The following is a 19,422-nucleotide window of genomic DNA, read 5'->3' as shown; positions in this document are numbered from 1 at the left end:
ATCTCCATCTCACCATGTTTTTTGTATCCCTTCAGTTACACCAACCTCTCTGCATGTCCTGCTTCACTACATCCAGGAATCTTCTCGCCGTTTTTTCTCTTTTTCTTCTATTTGACAGCTCCATATTTAACACCCATTGTACAGTATATCCACTGTCCCTCCTTCGCACAAACATTTTCTGCCCTGCGTCTCTCACTCTGTCTCTTAACCGCTCATCCCTAGCTGTCCCTCTGATGTAGGGTAGACCAGGGTTGGTTGTCACACTTTTTACTCCTGCATGAATTGTTGATCACTGAAACATTTTAACATGACAGTATATGGTATGGGACTGATTGTCCCTATAGTTATTAATGGGGTTTCAAGCCTTTTGTAAACCTTCCCTTTCCTTTGGATGAGGTTTTTACACTCATCCACCTTCACCACCTCTGCTCCTTGCAGTTTCACTCTTACACCTGTCTCCCTCTCGTTCAAGATATTAAATACAAATAGAATAACTTTATAACTAATAGCTTCTGTTATTAGTTAATTCGGGTTGTGTTTGTCTTTTTGTGATTATGTGTCTGTCAAAATTAGACCTTAGTTTAAGCCATTAATACCTTATTTCAACTCTACGTGAATGAAAATGGTAAAACAAGATGGGCAACGCCCCCAGTTGGCCATATTAATATCACATGTTTCAATATTTATGACCTGAAACAAACTGTGACCTTCTAAGATTAAAGCGCAATCTACTACTTTAGTCTTACAGAAAATGAACAAATAATTAATTGTGTCTGCATTAATATATATAAGAATATAATAATATTTTATTTTTACTATTGAAATTTGAGCAGCTTTGATGCGTATATAGAAGGTACCGGAAGTGCACCCTACAACTTCCGGTGAAATACAAATCATGCAGCGCCGCATTTGTCATTCACTTTAGCGTGGTATGAATTTCTTAAATTCCCTGTGCTTTGTGTTTGTTTTGTGGTTGTATTAATGTTTGGTTCAAATGTTGTTACTTTTAACAATGAGAAGGGGCGCATAAAGTGTAACCAAGCCTCTAACTTAGAACTGTTTTAACTTGTAAGCTAGCTAACTTTAGCTAGCCCTTCCTGTTAGTATGCCGGGCTAACTAAACTATGCTATGGTACCCGTAGTCGCGAGCCAAGTACAGCTATTACTGTCACGCGGTTTTATTCCTTGCCGAGCCAGAGAACAGTTATTTCTTTATGCTTTCCCTCAGCCTGATCAGTGGGATAAAACCATGTTCACTCCGCCGAAGGAGGGGATGCCCAGCATGATAGACAGGGCGCTGAGGATGAGGAGGGAGGAGCAGGCTCGTCAGGTGGTCCTTGCCTGGGCTGTTCTAAACGTATCTCTTGCTGGCATGATTTACACTGAAATGTAAGTTACATACCTCAATGTTAAATAATGCTGTGTGCTTGGCGGTGTGGTTATGTACCCGTCTGGTTTTACTTTTTACTTTTCTATCAGGTCAGGCAAGCTGCTGAGCCGATACTACAACATTACCTACTGGCCTATCTGGTACATCGGTGAGGCTCCTCTACACTACTGCACAAACAGCAACGCAGACCTAATATACCGTATTAGGCTACGTATCAGAATTGTGTTTTGTTTCTCTGTTCAGAATAAGTCCTATTTATTCTCAGCTGTGCTTAAAGTAACATTTACAGTGTAGAAAAGTCTTAACTCATGCTTCACTTCATGTTTTGCTTCCAAGCAAACAGACTTTCTTGTAGGGTTATAATGTGTTCTTCTTATAGTTGTCCTGACTTTCTGAAATTCTTTCAGAGTTTTTCTTTGGACATTGGCTGCTTTTACAACAACTTTAAATTGTAACTTGAGAGACTTGTTTTTCATGCTGTATTTCCATTCGTTTGCACATGAGAGGAATTTTGCACGATACCATATATAATGCTGAAAAGACTCATGCCAGGAATACAGGGAAATGGCTTTTAATTTGCCACCTGCATGTTCATGCTCTGCTACAGTCTTTTATTTCGTTTTTTTTCTTCTTTTACAGAACTGGTGCTTGCCTCCCTTTTTAGCCTCAATGCTCTTTTTGACTTCTGGAAGTATTTCAAATACACAATGGCTCCGTCCACAATTGCTGTAAGCCCTGAGCAGCATCACCTTCTGGGTCTGAGAAACACAAGTGAGGCGCAAATTTATGGTTTATATTTTTCCACACCTTTTATCCAGTTCTTGCTATGTTCAAGATCCTTTGTGGCAAGTAAAGTAGCAGAAAGGAAGCCCCATCCGATCTTTAGATGAACATATGAGCCAGAGTTGGGGTTTTTTGTTTTGCAGGTATTCAGGCATCTCCGCCCCAAAAGCCAGAAAAGAAGGAAGCTCCGGCTCCAGCCCAGTCATCTCCTTTGCAGGGCCAGAGCGTGCTCAGCTTTAGTCCCTCTCGTACAGCTTCCAGCAGCCCCAAGTTCTCCCCCAGCTGTGTTCCTGGATATAGCCCCACACTCAGCAACCCATCCCCAACAAACAGTGCAGGAGGCCCCTTTTCCCCTTCTGTGTCCTTTGGAAAGGTACTTTTAACCAGGAGTGACATGAGTACACGAGAAAAAAAGAAAACTGAACTCCATTTCCTTTCCATTAACGATTCTCCTTGTTTCAGGTGCTGAACTACAGTCCACCCTCTGGCTCCTCTCCTTATCCCACTACTATTGGGTCAGCAGAAGGCTCCAGCTTGAGGGCTCGTTACCGCACACCTCCCTCAGTGTTTAACTCCCCTGGAAGCAAGGAGGACTACATGGAGGATCTAAAAAGTCTGGAGAGGTTCCTGCGAACAGAGGAGGAAAGGAGTCATCGGAGCCAGCTTGGTAGGTAGCTAAAGTAGAGTAGATCACAGAGGAAATTGTAGGTTTCATTCACGATTTTTAAAGCATGAATGAATGAATACAATTAGGCAGTTGGGTTTATGCTAACAAGCAAGGTTTGAACTACAGCCTTGAAGGATAGTGCCTCTCTTGGACATTGTACAGATCCAAGAGTGGAAAATCCTTATTATTTGAAACTAGAGCTGGGCGATATGAGATTTTTTCATATCACGATATGTTTTTTTCATTTCAGGCGATAACTATATCTATCACGATATAAGCCAAATAACTATATTTGTAAGATTTAAATGTGCTGTTGCTCACAAGTAAAATGTGAAATAATCAGCAGCTTGTTTTTATTTAAATATTTATTTCCCATAATAAGTTCAACAGGGTAGATGTACTTAAGGAACATGAGACTTTTTCAGATAAATAAAGGCAAATATTGCAAACTACACAAAAGGCAGCCGCTAAAGCGTTTAAGTTTCAAAATGAACAAACGAAACAGACTACTAAATTGTCAATTCCACTTGGAAACAAAATATTAATTCTAAAAATAAATCTTAGTTTGTTTTACAGAAGAACAGACAAAACTGACTAACTTTTGTCAATATCAAATAAACTGAGAACTAAAAGGAAATTCTCAATCTCTCCTTGTTGTATAGCTTAGCTTTTCAAACACTTTTAACAGTTACTTTAGTCTGACAACAGCCGAATGACGAATTAGCGCTTCCAGTCAGAGACTGAGGCTACGTCCACACGTACACGGGTATTTTTGAAAACTGAGATTTTCCGTTTTCGTTTTAAAAAATAATCCCGTCCACACATAAAGGCAGAAATGAAGGAAAACGCTGCTATGAACATGCCAAAGCAGCAGGTGGCGCTAGATTCCTAACCGTGCCGAAATGTTGGCCAATCAGAAGTCTAGAAGCCCCGGTGGGAAAAAGGAAACAAAGCTGGGGCATAGAAGCAGAACCGAGTCGTATGTGTGGACGGACAGTAACTGTGTGTATATGTAAGCATTTAAACACTGCAGAGAGTAGAATTAACAGTAACAGTATTGTAGAAATTCATTTCACCGAAACAATAACGTGGCGCACAGTGTGACGCATGCTCCAGTTTATTGTATTTCCAGACTTGCTTTCGGCACAATTTACAGTGCGCGCTACTCTATTTTTTGTCAGACTTGAAATAGCCGAAATACCTTCACACTACGGAACTTCTATGGCTCTTCCGTTTGACAATCTCTCCGGCATTGGAACCATCATCTGTTTTCTCTTCGGTCACGCTCGGTTGATTTTTCTAGTCGGCACACTCATTTCCTCCATTACGGGCTGGCTGCTTCCCAAACAAACACACGTGCGGCTTGGCACTTGTGCTGTACGTAACAAGTCACGCGACGTGACGCTGCAGCTGTGATTGGTTCGGCTCTGCGCTACTTAATTTGGATTGGCTGACCTTTTTTCTTTTTTTTTTTTTTAAGAGGACAAGAGCGGCGAGGTCTATCGCGATAGCTTAATTTCTCTATCGAGTAAAAGTTATATCGCGATACATATCGTTATCGTTCTATCGCCCAGCTCTATTTGAAACTTTGGCTATAGTTAGCATGAGTATCCCCCATTCTAACATAGTAGGTCACTTCTGATGTCATGATGGCGTCATTCCCTGTGTAGGAAGTCCAGAGTCTGTGTCTCCAAGTCACAGTCCTACGTTTTGGAACTACAACCGTTCGGTGGGAGATTATGCGCAGAGCCTGAGGAAGTTCCTTTACCAGCCTGCATGCCGCTCTCAGGCGCCTTCTGCCCACAAGGATGAGACGGACCTGGGCTCCAAACAGGCTGCAGAGGAGGTCTGTGTGTCAGTATTTGTTTTTTGGGCGGGGTTTATCAGTTGAAAGATTAGCCTTTTTTTGTCTCTTCTTTAAACTATAGTTGGCTCTTTTGAAAATGTTTTCTATCTCCTTTCTGATACGTAGGTGTGGGCGAGAATCACAACCAGTCGCCCGGTTTTGGATCGCATTGATGGCTGGACAGCCAAGCTTAGAAATGTGAGTAGGGCTTCACTTATATCTATATATTTAATGAATTCCAGGTGTCCAGAAATATTTGATCTGAATTTTAAAAAATAATTTTATGTGTGTCTGCAGTGGATCAGTGATACTATCTTGGTCCCCTTGGTCAAAGAAATAGACTCAGTTAATAGCTTGCTCAGGAGAATGGGCTGCCCAGAGCTCCAGATAGGAGGTAAACTTCTAAAATCTGCTATTGACTGATGAGTAGTAAGGAGTTGCCTCAAAATATTTCCAAATCAATTGAAATTGACACTCTGTAGGCACTGTTATGCCAGCTACTTTACCTTTTCACTTTTTTTCTCCACCAGAGGCCAGCATAAGCAGTCTGAAACAGGCAGCAGTGACCAAAGCCTCCTCCATCCCTACCTTGAACTCTATTGTCCAATACTTGGATATCACACCCAACCAGGAGTATCTAGTGGACCGGATAAAGGGTGCGTTTAATATTAAAGCATATAGGCATTAATTGATATATATATATATATATATATATATATATATATATATATATATATATATATATATATATATATATATATCTATCAAGACGGCCGTAGTGATCGATGTAGCGGTTCCCAATGACAGCAATATCAGGAAGAAGGAACACGAGAAGCTGGAGAAATACCAAGGGCTCAGAGAAGAGCTCGAGAGGATGTGGAGGGTGAAGGTAACGGTGGTCCCCGTGGTAATCGGAGCACTAGGTGCGGTGACTCCCAAGCTAGGCGAGTGGCTCCAGCAGATCCCGGGAAAAACATCGGAGATCTCTGTCCAGAAGAGCGCAGTCCTGGGAACAGCTAAGATACTGCGCAGGACCCTCAAGCTCCCAGGCCTCTGGTAGAGGACCCGAGCTTGAAGGATAAACCGCCCGCAGGGGCGTGCTGGGTGTTTATATATATATATGAACACTGTGGACCTGTGATTGGACTTCACTGCATATGTGCTGTGTGTTTTATTTCTTCTTTGTGTCAGAGCTGGCTCACAGCGGTTGTATGAGCTCCTTTCGCTGGAACGGTGGTGGTGACCTGAAGAACAGGAAATGGGATACAGACCTTCCTACTGACTGTGCTGTGAGTGTACATGACCACACCCAGCGATATCCACACAGACATAATGAGCAGCAATTATTTATTTATTATGTGCATTTAATAAATGTCACATGTGAGTATACTCAAAATGTGTTTAAATTGCTCCAGTGTTCAGTTCTCATCATATAAAAGATTTTTTTAATGCTTCTAAAGGACAAGGATGGGGTGTGAATGAGCTAAAAAGTAAATGTCAGTAGCAAAGGTTGGAATAATTACCGTAATTGTTCTACTCGTCAGATCAAAGCGACCTTGCTCTTTTACTGCACACGCTGTGGCTCAGTTGTGTCACAATAACTACGTGTCTGTCTCCTCAGATCCTCATGCATGTGTTTTGCACATACCTGGACTCCAGGCTGCCTCCGCACCCAAAGTACCCAGATGGGAAGACTTTCACTTCTCAACATTTTAGCCACACCCCGGACAAACCTGGTGAGCACAACATTAGATAGGATTTGAAGAATAGTACTTAAAGACTTAAGATGGCCACTGTTTGATCCTCCTTGAAATCCAGCATTGCTTTTTTTTTCTTTTGTGTCACCTTTTTGTATTAACTCATAGATGTTACCAAGGAGAACCTCTTCTGCATTCATCAAAGCAGCACCACTCCTCCTCACTACCAGCTCATCTACCAAGGACATGTCTACAGTCTTCCCAAGGTTCTCACTCCTTTTTATTTTCTTCTTTTTTTTTTAGGAATGCACTAGTTGTAAAATTGTTGGCCATTTGTAGGCAGTGTTTAAATTAACAATGTAGCCAATGATTTTGCGGTTGTTACATATTCCTCTGTTTTCCCAAGGAAACATTAAAATCTCCTTCATGGAGGATAACTTAAAATACTAATGCCATTATCACATTATCAAATGTTGGGATGCTGAATAAAATGATTTGCAAATCAAAAACCCATGTTTTATTCATAAAAGAATAACTCTTGTTACTTTAAATCCATGGGCCTTCCTCGTCCTAGAGAAAGAGCCAGCATGTAACGGGCGTATCGTTCAGTAACATTTGAGGTTTTCTTGCTTGTTTGTAACACTTTATTGCGCTGATGTGAACCTATGTTGATTTCGGTTACAGGGCAGGAACAACCTGTTCCACACAATCCTCATGTTCCTCTATGTTATTAAGACCAAGGAGTCAGGGATGCTGGGGTGAGTGTTTCTCTTTATTCAAAGCTAGTTGGATTTTAATCTCCAACGTGAACAGAGCCATTAGAAAGAATCATGAAATGATTCATTTTCCCGATAGAAATGATGCACTAAAGTTCAGATTTAAGATAGACTTTTATTTATTTTAAGTGACTACTTTGACCTTGTCTTGTGTACTGTGGTTAAATTGTTCTCATATTCTCCTCAGGAGAGTGAATCTGGGCCTCTCAGGTGTGAACATCCTGTGGATTTTTGAGGACTGAGGCGTCATCCTCAAATATTAAGTTACAAGGGAACTCCAAGTGGATTTGAGGACATGTGTGTCTCCTTTCTGGTGGACATGAGCAAAAAAAAAAAAAACACAACAGCAAACAAACAGCACACAAGACTTCAGTTAGAGTAGATGCATGTTCTTTGAACATTTTGATGATTGACAGCCTGCTGTGTTTTCATTTGCATTTTTAGAGACATGTTTCTTTTTCACCACAGAGTGCTTATGATACAACAAAGAGCTGTATTTTTTAACAGTGTTTGGAGTTTCTGATTTTTTACTTTAAGAATGTACCCGCATGGCAGCCTTGTAAATAATATACCTCAGATTTATCTGGTGGACAGCAAGGGCTCAGACCCATCAGCTTGAATGTAAATAGCAACTTTTTGTCGCTTTCCCCGCCTGTCCTGTTGTAGTTTAGAATGCAATAATCGGATTATTCCTGGCATGCGCTTGAATTACTGGGGAGGGGAAAAAAAGACCAGTGGATATTGCAGCTATGCTGAAAGCAGTTGTACGTATATGTACAGCTGCGGAAATGCTGCACATACATGTATAACAGTTGAACTATGTGTGATGGAGAGATGAAAAGCCTTCAAGTCACCAACGTCTGTTTCTGTGAATATTTCTTTTCCTTAGATTTTATACCACCCTCTACATGTTTGTTTGTTTTCGATAAAGCTGTTTTACAAGTGTCAAACGAGACTTGGAAATTAAATTGAAATATTAATTATAGAAAACACTTGTTTCTTCATTTCCTTGAACTGTACGCAGTGTGCTTGAGATCTGTTTTTTTGTTGTTGTTTTTTTTAAATATCTTAGGCATCCACTTGGTGGCAGTGCAGCTCCTTATTTGTGATTTGACCTTCGTCTTGTACCCGTCTTATGTACCACCGCATTATGTGATGCAGTATATTGACTAGAGTATTGATAAACACTCTGGTACACACAGAGTGTAATAGCGCAGCCTGCTCTTGCTTACTTTGACAAAACAAGTAAAATGGTAAATGGCCTGTAATTGTATAGCGCTTTACTAGTCCCTAAAGACCCCAAAGCGCTTTACGCATCCAGTCATGCACCCATTCACACACTGGTGATGGCAAGCTACATTGTAGCCACAGCCACCCTGGGGCGCACTGACAGAGGCAAGGCTGCCGGACACTGGCGCAACCGGGCCCTCTGACCACCACCAGTAGTGGATTTTGTACGTTGTAAATATTTTATTTTAGAAAGAAATTTGATTATTTTTCACAAAAAAGATCTAAGTGTGCATTTTATGAGATTGTCTCTTGAAACCGCATTATCTGCAAAGCTCACGTTTGTTATGTAGTTTATTGTCGTCCTCTTTTTATTAAAAACTGCATTTCCCAGAGTGTATTTAGCAACCCGGCTATCTCTATTGGGAAATGTGGTCTCAATGTCTATTAGGACTCTCTTTTTAGCTAATTTAAATGTATTATAATAATAAGTAACGATATTGTTCTTTTGCTGCATGTATTGACGTCCAATAAAACGTTACTCATGTACGAATAAGTGGTGTGAGAAGTGTCCTGTGAGCCATTGAGCTACTTAGTGGAACTACAAGAGCCACAATGCATTTGGCCGTCGTGGCTCCTCCGCTCACATCCGCTTGACTCGCTATCGTGCTGGAAAAAGGACTTTGAGAAACTGCAGCGATGTCAGTCCAGGTTGTGGCAGCGAAAATGGCAGAGGTCGAACTCAAAGACGTCCCCACCGGCAAAGACCTGCCGGCTGAATCCCCGGTGACACCCACGTCGGAAGGCAAGAACCTCCCCAGAAACGACCCGCACGAGGCCGGTTCCGCGGCTGCCGTGTCCCCTATCGCGGAGCCTTCCGCGAAAGCCGGGGAAGGAGGCACGGGCTTGCTCACCCCAAACCCGGCGAAGATGCCTCAAGCGTCGTCTATGAAACGCTCGGACCCGCAGCAGAACGGCGGGGAGGCGTTTGTCAACCGGGACGGAACCGTTGCCGAGGCTCCTCGCATGAAAAAGGTAAGACAGGCGGCATTTTTCTCCCCTCCACATAAGTGCTTTTGTATATCTCGCTGTTGCTGGACCACCACTGAGGACCTCGCCGCAGCGCGAGCTTGCTGGGAAAGCTGGCATTGTGTGACGATGCTAACAGGCTAGCTGGCACCAAAGCTGAATCGGCGGCGGCCGTTGACGGTTTAAATGATGCTTTTCACTGCTTATAACACAAGGGAAGGAATGTTATTCTTTTTCTCATACCCGTTTTCACTAAGGCTGACATTTAAGTGAAATATTTAGGACTCAGGAGGTGGGCGACAGTATCCAACTGTTCTCACAAGTTGTGCTGATACTGGGTATTTAAAAGCTCTCTCATAGCATGAGGTCCCACATGCTTTTGTAGGTTTGTGTATATTTGTGTCACATTATCTTGAGCATAAACGTGACAAACGCAAAACACAGACCGCTTACATTTTTCGGATATGGTCTTTTCAGTCGTAGTTTAATTGTGGCACATCTTTCTTATTTTTGAAGAAGCTCTGATTATTGACACTTGGGTGTCCTTCTGTGGAACTTCATGACCCTTGCTTGACCTCAGATTATTATGTTAAAACTATTCACAGTTCACTGCCTGTAAAACAGACATGCCGTTTTAGTTTAGTCAAATTTATGCAGGTGTGTGGTCTAACTTGGCTGTAACAGTAGTCAGTGATGTGTAACCCCTGTGACCTGGTTTATAAAAATAAACCTCTTTGAGTCTGTAACACCTATAATTGATACCGTAGGTGGATTTAGGCACTGTTTAGCTGTGGTTGTCTTATCGCTCTGCTCCTTACAAGGTCTTTTTTAGGACAGAAGAAGGGCAACGTTCAAGGAAAGGACATTTTTTTATTTGATAAGAAAATGATTGCAAGAGCTTTATTAACAGTTGCATATCCTGTTATCTTTGTAGTGGACTTTATAAGTAGTGGTCAGCTGTTGCACTAATACACATGCCACTTTAGTGGGTTTTTTTGGCTTCAGAAAGCCTAGAAATTGGGTGAAACCCGGTGAAAGGACAAGTCGGGTGGGATGCACTCCCCACCCACACCCTGTACTACGTCAGTGATCCTATCCTATTAAACCAAACCCCGAAGGAAACCCAGCTTAAAGACCCTTTAGCCAAATGTTTGGTAGTAACGTGAGAGAATGGAGTGCGCAGCACAGAGCAGATGGCTTCAAGTACCTCAGACTGTCAAAGCGAGCCGGCATCTAGAAGAGAATGAGCAGTCGGAAACACCGGGCTTGCAGGGGGAAGCGCAGCCAGAGCTATGGGAAAGAAACAGCCACATCTGTGCTACTGAGGAGGCCAAGTTTGAATGCAGGTGCAAGGTACAGACTGTTGATTAAGGGGAGAAGTAGTTGTGAAAATTTACTTAAAATAGTGCTTTTTTAAAAAAAATTTTATTTGAAAGTAAACATTTTGGTCACACTTGTTAACTCTTTACCAATATTTCCTTCAAATATCAGTGCAGGCACTCTATTAAATATCTGATCATTATATGTTGATCTTTATATCCTGTTGTTATGGCTTAGCTTGTGTGATTAAAATGTATGTCTGTCTTTGAATTTTCATTGCAAGTGTGTTGTCTTGTTTCAAGTTCATGGGATGCAGAGAGTCCAGAAAGCTTGAGTTGAGGATGAACGCCATCCTGAACACTTTTAGGGCTGAAGTCTGCCTGTTATGTAAATTTCTGCAGTGTGTTGGAACTGTATTGGTCTGATCAACTGTTTTTCAGTATTTTTGTTTATTCACAGAAGGTTGCCTGCAGCCTATTTATAGATGAAGTATAGCAGGAGTAATGGTACTGCATTATAGATTTATATGACCACAGCCTGGCCTCGAGCATCTGCTGAACTGTCCTTCCCCAGTTGCAGTAAAAGCTAAGTGAAGCACTGGGGACGATGATGCAAGTACGCAGCCAGGCAGGGCAGTGGTGTTGACTGACTGACTGGCTGGCTGGCTGGCTTTTAATCCTTGCCTCTATCATTTCACCACATGAGGGGATTAAAAGGCCAGCTTGCTGTTGTAGGTGAGCCCAGATGTAAGCTTTCTGAGTCAGTGATGAGTGTGATTGTAACCCATCCAGCTTGGCTTGAATATCTCCAGCCTCTGGGAAGTTCTGGGTGAAGGCTCCAGCTGCGGAGTACTTCAAGAAGCGGGCCTAGCTGCTATCACGTTTGCTGTGCGAGACTCGTGTGGCAGGCAGACATTTTTGTAGCTGCATACTTGGTCAGTAGTGTCACCTGCCTGATTTGGCAGGGATTGCACTTCCTAACAGGTTTATGGGAAGCATGCATAGTGATGTTATTACCGTATTTCCCGGACTACAAAGCGCACCTGAATATTAGCCGCACAAGCTAAAATCAGGGGAAAATCCTGTTTTGTACATACATTAGCCGCACCTGACTAAAAGCCGCAGGTGTTTCAATGTTGACTTATCATATGTAAGAGAATATGCACAAAGGGAATTGTCAGGAAAGAGATGGCTGTTTGGAGACACACCCCTTTTATTAATATTTTGAATAACAAGTTATGGGTACATATTTGCATAACTTTTTAGGTATATGTACAAGTAGCGGTAATGGAACGAAACATGTACTGTGCTTCATAAATGAGTAACAAATGTAGTACATAACAATAACCTACAGCACACCAGAAAAATGGATCCGGACTACCTTTTAGGCTCAGGTGCAGTGACACGGCTTTAACAAGAAGAAAAGTCAGTCATTCACCACCATCTTTCTCTTCTTCCTGCGCACTAAAACCACCAAAGTCCTCTTCTCCAGTGTCGGATACGAACAGGCTCAGGATGGCTTCGTCATCCACTCTCAGCTTCTTTCCTTTGTTGTCACTTTCAAAACCAAACAAATCCTCGTTGTCAGTGTCAGTGTCGAACACCCTCAGAAGGGCCGTGGCGGTGTCCTCCTCTCCATCATGCAGCAGTCCAGCCCTTCGAAATCCGTTGGTGATCATGGATGTTTTCAAACTTTTCCACGCTGTCAGATTCCACTGGTGGAGTTGAGCATAACTTGCTTTTCGCAAGTTTATCGGCGCTCATCATCCACGTCTCCTGCTGAACGGGTAGCGCTACTTTGAAGTTTGTTTTTCGCGCTACTTGTACAACACTATGTTGCCTGGCGGATGGACATGTGACCAACATACCACTCTTGAACCCCGATACTGTGTGTCAGATCACATGCCCTTCCGCCAGGCAACGTAGTGCCGTACAACAGCGGAACAAATAAAACAAATAGTCTTACGATATGACAAAAATCATGGACAATCCATAGAAAAGCCGCACCTGACTAAAAGCCGCAGGGTTCAAAGCTTGTGCAAAAAGTAGCGGCTTATAGCCCGACAATTACGGTAAATGATTTCACAGAACAGCAGGATCTACCAGGAACATTCCTCTCTGTTGTAATGTTATATCACCTACTAAGCTGATGTTCCTGGTAGTGCTCACTGGTTAACAGGCTTAGTGACATGTGGCTCAGGACGAAAACAATTTTGAAGGTGGGGTTGTGTTTCACAAGAGTCAAAAATCAGCCCAAGTTGTTGTTGCCACGTGTTGATGGTGCTATAGGTTTCCACTCTAATGCCACTCATTAACTCATTAATTGTAACTATATTTACACCAGCTTGCTCTGTAAAAGGCACTATTGTTGTGATCAGTTTCATGCAGGTGTCAATATGGTGAGATGAAGCAGGGAGCTAGTACGATGTGCTGAAGCCAGCTGAGCTAAAGATTGCGCAGCCTGTTTCCTCATCAGTTCCTTCCATGCTCTCGTGATTGTTCCAAGTCATCTGGTGAAGGATATGAGGTGGCTGCTCTGTGGTTTCTCAGCGTGGCCATCTTCATGCAAGCACATTGATCTTCATCTCCCCGTGACTGTTCTCAGCTACAAAGGCGAATGTGTCACTGTCCTTCCCCTGCGCCCTCTGATTGGTGAGTCACCTCAGCAACTGAGCTGGTCTGTGTGTGGGGGAGTGCCTGCATTGTGGTGATCACATGCACTTCCTAAGGGATAGAAGTTGAATTATGTCCTACCCCTACTTTTGTATTCATCAAATAGATTATAGGAATAAATATATTTATTCAAGTCCCCTCTTCAGATAAACTTGTAGACCCTGACAGATAAAATTTTTTTGAGATAGATATTTAGTTATTTAAATATCTAATATCGGACAATTTTTATTACATTTTTTGAAACGCACAAAAACACAAACAGATTTCCCTAACATTTTATTGTGCGTGTTATTTATGAGTCACTATTAAGATAACATAACAATGCAGTTTTATTGTCAAAAGTCAAGGGTTACAATATGCTCTGCTCGACTCTGCTGGTTGTATTTGTGGCACACACACACACACACACACACACACACACACACACACACACACACACACACACACGTGTACATCTTTCTCACATCTATTTTATTACTTAATTTTTATATTTTGACTGCTGTAAATACCAGTACCAATATATCGGTAAGGAGCTAATATCGGCCTATACATGGGCCCCACTGATATACTGGCTAGACTCTTGGCTCAGACCTTATTGAGCTCATTGCCAACTCTATTCTTTTTGGACTCTAGTAGAATGAGTCAAAGTTCAAAATAATCCTTATTTATCTTATACTGGGCCATGGTGCAGCACATCAATTTGCCAACCTTCTTCTGATTGGCTCTCCCTCCAAAACAGAAGGTTTGAAAGTAGGGCTGATGTGCTCACAGCTATCTCTCTGACTTCATACTGAGCCGAATGTTGAAACAGAATCTGACCCTTAATATTTAGAGCAGTCTGAAGCCTGTGGTTACTTGAACACACCTTGACCTTATTATCTGAAACTTTGGGCATGTTTAATATGAGCATCTTGAAAGGCGCTTCATAAATACAGTTTTACTTTTTGCTGGCGACTCCTTAAAAGAAAACTGTTATGGTTCCACTTTGACATGAACTATTGAGTCTTGAATTTAATACAAATTAATTGCTATAATTATCTTTTTGTTGGCTAGCACGTCTCTACTACAGATACAGCACAAAGAGCCGTATTTCTACTGTCATTTTTATATCTGTCTAACAACATGACAGCTTCCCAGCTTCACAAGTGCCTTTAAATGCTGATTTGGAAACTCTATGACAGGACTAAAAAGCTCACAGGAGTTGTGAGGTCCCAGCAAGCTTTAACGCATTGTCAGAGGTCACCGGAGAAGCATTAAGAATGATCGACAGCCCGTGCCCAGACCTTGAACCTCATGGTAGTTTGAAGGCTTGCCTTAGTGGGAAAGTTCCTGGCCCCTTTTTAAGACAGTAGAGTGGACTGTCTTAAAAAGAACAAACCCAGTTGTAAGGAGTGGTGGAGAGGCCCAGGCAGGCCTGCATGGGATCCACTAGTTAATCAGACCTGGGTAGAGCTTTAATGGCTGTAGTAAGTGGTTGGGGTTTTAATGTGTGTGTTTGAGTGCATAGCTTGAATGTAAATGATTGATTAATCAGTTAGTCACTGGTAAGCCTGATTGGTTGTATGTGTATGTAATACTAACTTAAAAGATCAAAGAGCTATATCTGTGGATTACTGTGAAATACTTCCAGGCAAGAGACCAAGTAATATATCTCAAAATAAATGCTTATAGGAACTGAATGGTACTGTTGTGTGATTTGGCAAGTCTGAACTGCCTCTTCCACTCATGGTAGAGGGTGTATATTTGGCCAGCTTTGCCCTCAGTGCACTTAGCTGAGGTTTATCGCTCTTTTTAATGGCCTATGAGTGAAACCCCCGGATTTATCTGATCTTTCTCTGGTGCTCTCACTCTCCTCTTGCTCAAATTACCATGTCACACCACTTTTTATTTTTGCTCCATCTCCCCTCTGGTTCTGCTCAGGCTGTGTGCCTCATGTCAGCCTGCTCAACAATACTTTCCAAACAGTGGATCAGCAGACTTCTTAAAATAACCCCCAAAACAGTCTGAGTTACAAACTACCCACACCGCAGGATACCGCTTCCTCTGTCGTTTTTTATTATTTAGCTTTCACGCCGTGTCTCACTTTCTCACAGTCTTGGTGTTCCCGTACAGCACAAGACCTTTTCCCAGCGCGAATCCCAGCACCACTATGTGTGAGATCATGCCTGCCTAACCATCTTTATCCATGGCACTCGGGCCAAATCAGGAAATGGACTGTTAGTACTTTACACCAGTTACAGTTTCTCTCGCTCCAAGTTGCCAAATAGTTAGCCCTTCATCGCTGTCCAGATTGGTCGTTGTAGCGGCTGCTCTGCTGTAGGGCTGCATGCATGGATGGATAAAATAAGAATCAGAATTTTCACACTGAAAAGGTGGTCACGTGGTCAACATATTTGTTACAATATTCTCAACACTAAATAAAACTAACCAGCAGCCTGGTCATTAAATCCCAGTTGTGCAATTGATAAATAATGGCTGCTTTCATTATGTAATGCATTAAAGTAAAATGCCACAACCAGCTTTATTTATATAGTGTTTTATTCACGTATGAATACACACAACTCTTGCTGTACTTCCATTAACTGTGGACTGGCTGAGAGGTGAAGTCAAGCAAACATTAGACAAAACTGTGAGCTGTAATAAATGTAATAGAATAGAGTGGGCATAATGTAAAAATCTTTATAAACAGTTAGTCCTGAGGTCTTCTCCATACCCACACTCACATACTTGCTTTTGGGAAAAATGATTACAGAATCAACTAATTTGGATTATTGTTTTTCACGAATGTGGCAAAGCTGTCCAGGCTGAGGAACCTAAATGAAGCAACCAGTTGAAAGATGCCTTGCAGCCTCTGAATTTGGGGCAGAGACCAGAAGAAAAAAGAATATGCTCAAGGTGCACTCTTCCCCAGTAAAGTAACAAATTGAACCCTTAACATCTACTAGTTTTTGGCCCTCTAGCAATGCTGAATGGTATTATGTAGTACTGTCACGAAGTAGGTAGTATTACTTTTCTTTGTAATCTAGCAACAGCCATCAACATAGAAGAAATAACTAGGTTCACTACCTAGAGGCATTGTTAAAGATTCAGTGTATCTACAGCCACATAGAAAGAGAATCTGTGAATGCGTTCTTTGTTTCTATTGGCAGTCCCTCAATGGATACCTGTTCTGCGGGCAGTGGCTACACTGCTTGATAGAACTATGCGGTTGTACAGCCAACATTTGGTAGGGACACAGGCTGCTTATGGTCTTATGGGTAAAAGATGGTTTTGTGGTGGTTGTGTGGACAGCTTTGCAGACCATCGTTTACGCGTTGTAGGTGTTTATGATCAGCGGTGGCCGGATCACAAACTGTGTGATACTTTAGCTTGTGCCGTTGGTCCTTCAGCCAGCTGCGGGGAAGGGCAACCTAATAACATATAAAGAGCTGAAGCGAAATCAAGCATAAGCTTCTGGGTTTATTTGTGCAATTTGCTAACATACTTCCTCTTTGTCCAAGCATTTCACTACATATCGTACTGTGTATGACTGTGTACGTGACAAATAAAATTTGAATTTGAATTTGAATTTAAAGTAAATCTGGTTTGGCACAGGAAAATTCCAGCCTATTGTGAGGCTGGTGGTAGCACAAAAATACAAATTATAGGCCAACAATCCAAATGCTGTCGGTGTCTCTGGTTATTATAAAGAATAAACACAATAGATAAACACAATGGATGTCTAATGTTTCTCTAATGGAAAGGGGAACTAATTGGCAAGTGAAAACTAAACAAATTGCAGCACTTAAAGTTCCTGAATGGGACAGCACTCTCTGCCAAGTTTGAAACTTCCCACCATCTTACAGGCACAAAAGTTTGCCCACCTGTATAAGAGAGCCATTCAGCTGTGCCTGTATGTGATGCAGTGCCTGCTGGTGAAATGGCAGTATTTTGCACCCTGGGATGAGAACACATTATCAGGGTAGACTGTCTGTGACATTTTAGCACAGTGGTTATACAGGGTTACCTTGGCATTAAGGGTGTGCAGCTGTCAGATTGGGGAGGGAAAAAAAAAATCACTGATCGCTTGCATTTTACCTCCCAGTCTCCTGCTGTTCTTACAGCACACATTCATTTCTAAATTAGGTTGCACCTACATGTATCACCTTCCACTGGCACATGATGCTGACTTTACTGGCCTTGACATCTAGTGCTCAGTAGATGGGATCTGAACGCCTGTCGTGGACAATTCATGAAGGTTTTCCCCTTTTCTTGCCTGTGGGTCTGGTTTGAGACTGGCACTTTAAGAGTCTTTGCATCCCTCCTAATGAGTGTACCACCCACACATACACATCTGCAACTCCCCAGTTGAAACTCATTTCCTGCCTTGTCATCCCAGCTTGGTATCACTGAGCATGTACAGCTGATTGAGTTACACATCTTTCCATCAATAGGCTTTTTACAAGCCTCAGATCCTTGGCACAGAGGAGTGAACATAATGAAGGGAAAAGAAGAGCACTCACTTTTCCTGGAACCCATGTTCATAAACAACCAGCATAGTGTGAAATTTTAAACCCCTTACTTTAGTTACTGTTGAACCAGCGAGGGAGCCCAGGCTTTTTGTTTGTGTGTGTGTGTGTATGTGCGACCTCCAGCCTACAATGCTGAGTACACATGAGAATCTGTGGACATTAACAGACAAGTCGCCAAGCATGAGAAGAAAATGGTGTTGGGCTGTGCTTGTTTCAATTTCCCCATACGATATAAATTATGCAAGGTTCTTGTGGCTCTGGAAAACAGAAATCTGTAATATTGTCGACTATGTAAACGTTCTTACTTATGGTTCTAACTTTAACACTGCAGTCAGTCACATACAAGTAAAACTGTAACAGAACAAACACCATGTTAGACACTTTGTAACACCTATAATTGTATGTTTTCAAAATTACACCACAGGGGCATGCTGGGTAATGTTGGCTAGACAAAAACAACCTGTTAGGAGCTGAGAGAGGCTTCATCACTAAATTTGGGAGCTTTCTATGCTGTATGATTTAGTTAGTTTTAAAGAGAAGGGGGGGGGAGGCAAACTAACAATATAAACATTGAATCCAAGAGTCTGTTTTTGTTATTTAGTGTTTTTATTTTGTTATTTTTATTTTAATTCTGTTATAAGAAGCAGTAGTATAAGGAACTGTAGTGGTTTAAAAAAAAAATGTCCGAGTCACCTGTCGTTTCTTGATATATTATTGCAAGAAAGCCAGACTTTCTTGTCACCTTTAAAGAGATATTGAGCAATTGTTCTTTGTTTGCACATTAGCTACTTTTTCGCTGAGTTTCAGATGACAATTCTCATTGGAATTTTTTTGTCTGTCTTTAAGCCACTTAACACTGACCCATGAATCATTCAAGCATAAAAAAGGAACCTAACTCAAGGGATGAACCATTGTTGTCTACACATAACTGACAAAACACTTCACTTGTTCTAGTTCTTTAACTGAAAATACCAAAGATGAAAACGTTTGACAGGCATAAAGTAGTATTTTGCACCAACAAGGTGGTTCCCAAAAAGCTGTTGTTCAAAAACTTGGCGTATCTTGCCATGGAGGGCAGAACTATCTGAGATCTGGTCATTTAGTTGATCAAGCTGCTCTTTATTGAATGCTCGTCAGAAATGGTCTTAGCTGAAGGGTGTCTGTGAACAAGCCATTTTTAATGAAGGGAAACTGAGAAAAGACACAAAGGTATACCAAATTACCCTGGAACTGGACTGAAAATCAGTGGCAGCAGTTCTTGTGGAGTGATGAATCCAGATTTTTGAACGTTTTGGTTCAAATCATCATTAATATGTACAGCAGAGATCAGGAAAGTGGTATAACAGCGAATGTCTATAGATGCTTGATTTTTCACCATGACAGTGATTCCAAACAAACTGTCTATGCTGGGTAGAAAAATGTACCATCAGTGATGGATTGGCCTCAGCAAAGCCCAGACCTCACCATTATTGAAGCAGCGTGGGATCTTAGAAGAAAGCTTTCT

The 19,422-nt window shown here is 41.8% G+C and overlaps 2 protein-coding genes across 4 annotated transcripts in view; both read left to right on the top strand.

Annotated features, from left to right (window-relative positions):
• Window positions 1–887: 887 nt before the first annotated feature.
• Window positions 888–8,883, top strand: tmem209 (transmembrane protein 209). The gene is made up of 15 exons (XM_086270380.1): window positions 888–929; window positions 1,229–1,389; window positions 1,480–1,538; window positions 2,030–2,161; window positions 2,317–2,546; window positions 2,636–2,840; window positions 4,511–4,686; window positions 4,813–4,884; window positions 4,984–5,080; window positions 5,217–5,342; window positions 5,878–5,975; window positions 6,308–6,422; window positions 6,552–6,649; window positions 7,068–7,141; window positions 7,347–8,883. Exons 2-15 carry the CDS (start codon window positions 1,250–1,252, stop codon window positions 7,399–7,401), a joined length of 1,677 nt encoding a protein of 558 aa, XP_086126506.1. The 5' UTR covers window positions 888–929; window positions 1,229–1,249; the 3' UTR covers window positions 7,402–8,883.
• A 127-nt stretch (window positions 8,884–9,010) lies between these two features.
• The window catches only part of ahcyl2b (adenosylhomocysteinase like 2b), a 49,315-nt gene continuing 38,903 nt past the window's right edge, over window positions 9,011–19,422 (top strand). The window contains exon 1 of one of the 3 annotated variants that reach the window (XM_086270377.1): window positions 9,011–9,421. In XM_086270377.1, coding sequence (XP_086126503.1) covers window positions 9,086–9,421 — 336 coding nt within the window. In that variant the 5' untranslated portion in view covers window positions 9,011–9,085. Of the gene's footprint in view, window positions 9,422–10,457; window positions 10,769–19,422 lie in introns of those variants that run through there. The other 2 variants (XM_086270376.1, XM_086270378.1) reach the window with 2 other exon arrangements.

Source organism: Aulonocara sp. 'chitande type north' Nkhata Bay, linkage group LG17 (assembly GCF_057382095.1).
Source record: "Aulonocara sp. 'chitande type north' Nkhata Bay isolate Kocher_YH1m ecotype deep benthic linkage group LG17, A_spYH_male_GT1.1, whole genome shotgun sequence".
Taxonomy (NCBI): domain Eukaryota; kingdom Metazoa; phylum Chordata; class Actinopteri; order Cichliformes; family Cichlidae; genus Aulonocara; species Aulonocara sp. 'chitande type north' Nkhata Bay.
This window is presented reverse-complemented; position numbering and strand designations above follow the sequence as displayed.

Coding starts and splice junctions, on each gene's coding strand:
- tmem209 (XM_086270380.1), top strand. CDS start 1,250: ATGTTCACTCCGCCGAAGGAGGGGATGCCCAGCATGATAGACAGGGCG. Junction 2,547..2,635: donor CTTCTGTGTCCTTTGGAAAG/GTACTTTTAACC, acceptor TCCTTGTTTCAG/GTGCTGAACTACAGTCCACC. Junction 6,423..6,551: donor CCACACCCCGGACAAACCTG/GTGAGCACAACA, acceptor ATTAACTCATAG/ATGTTACCAAGGAGAACCTC.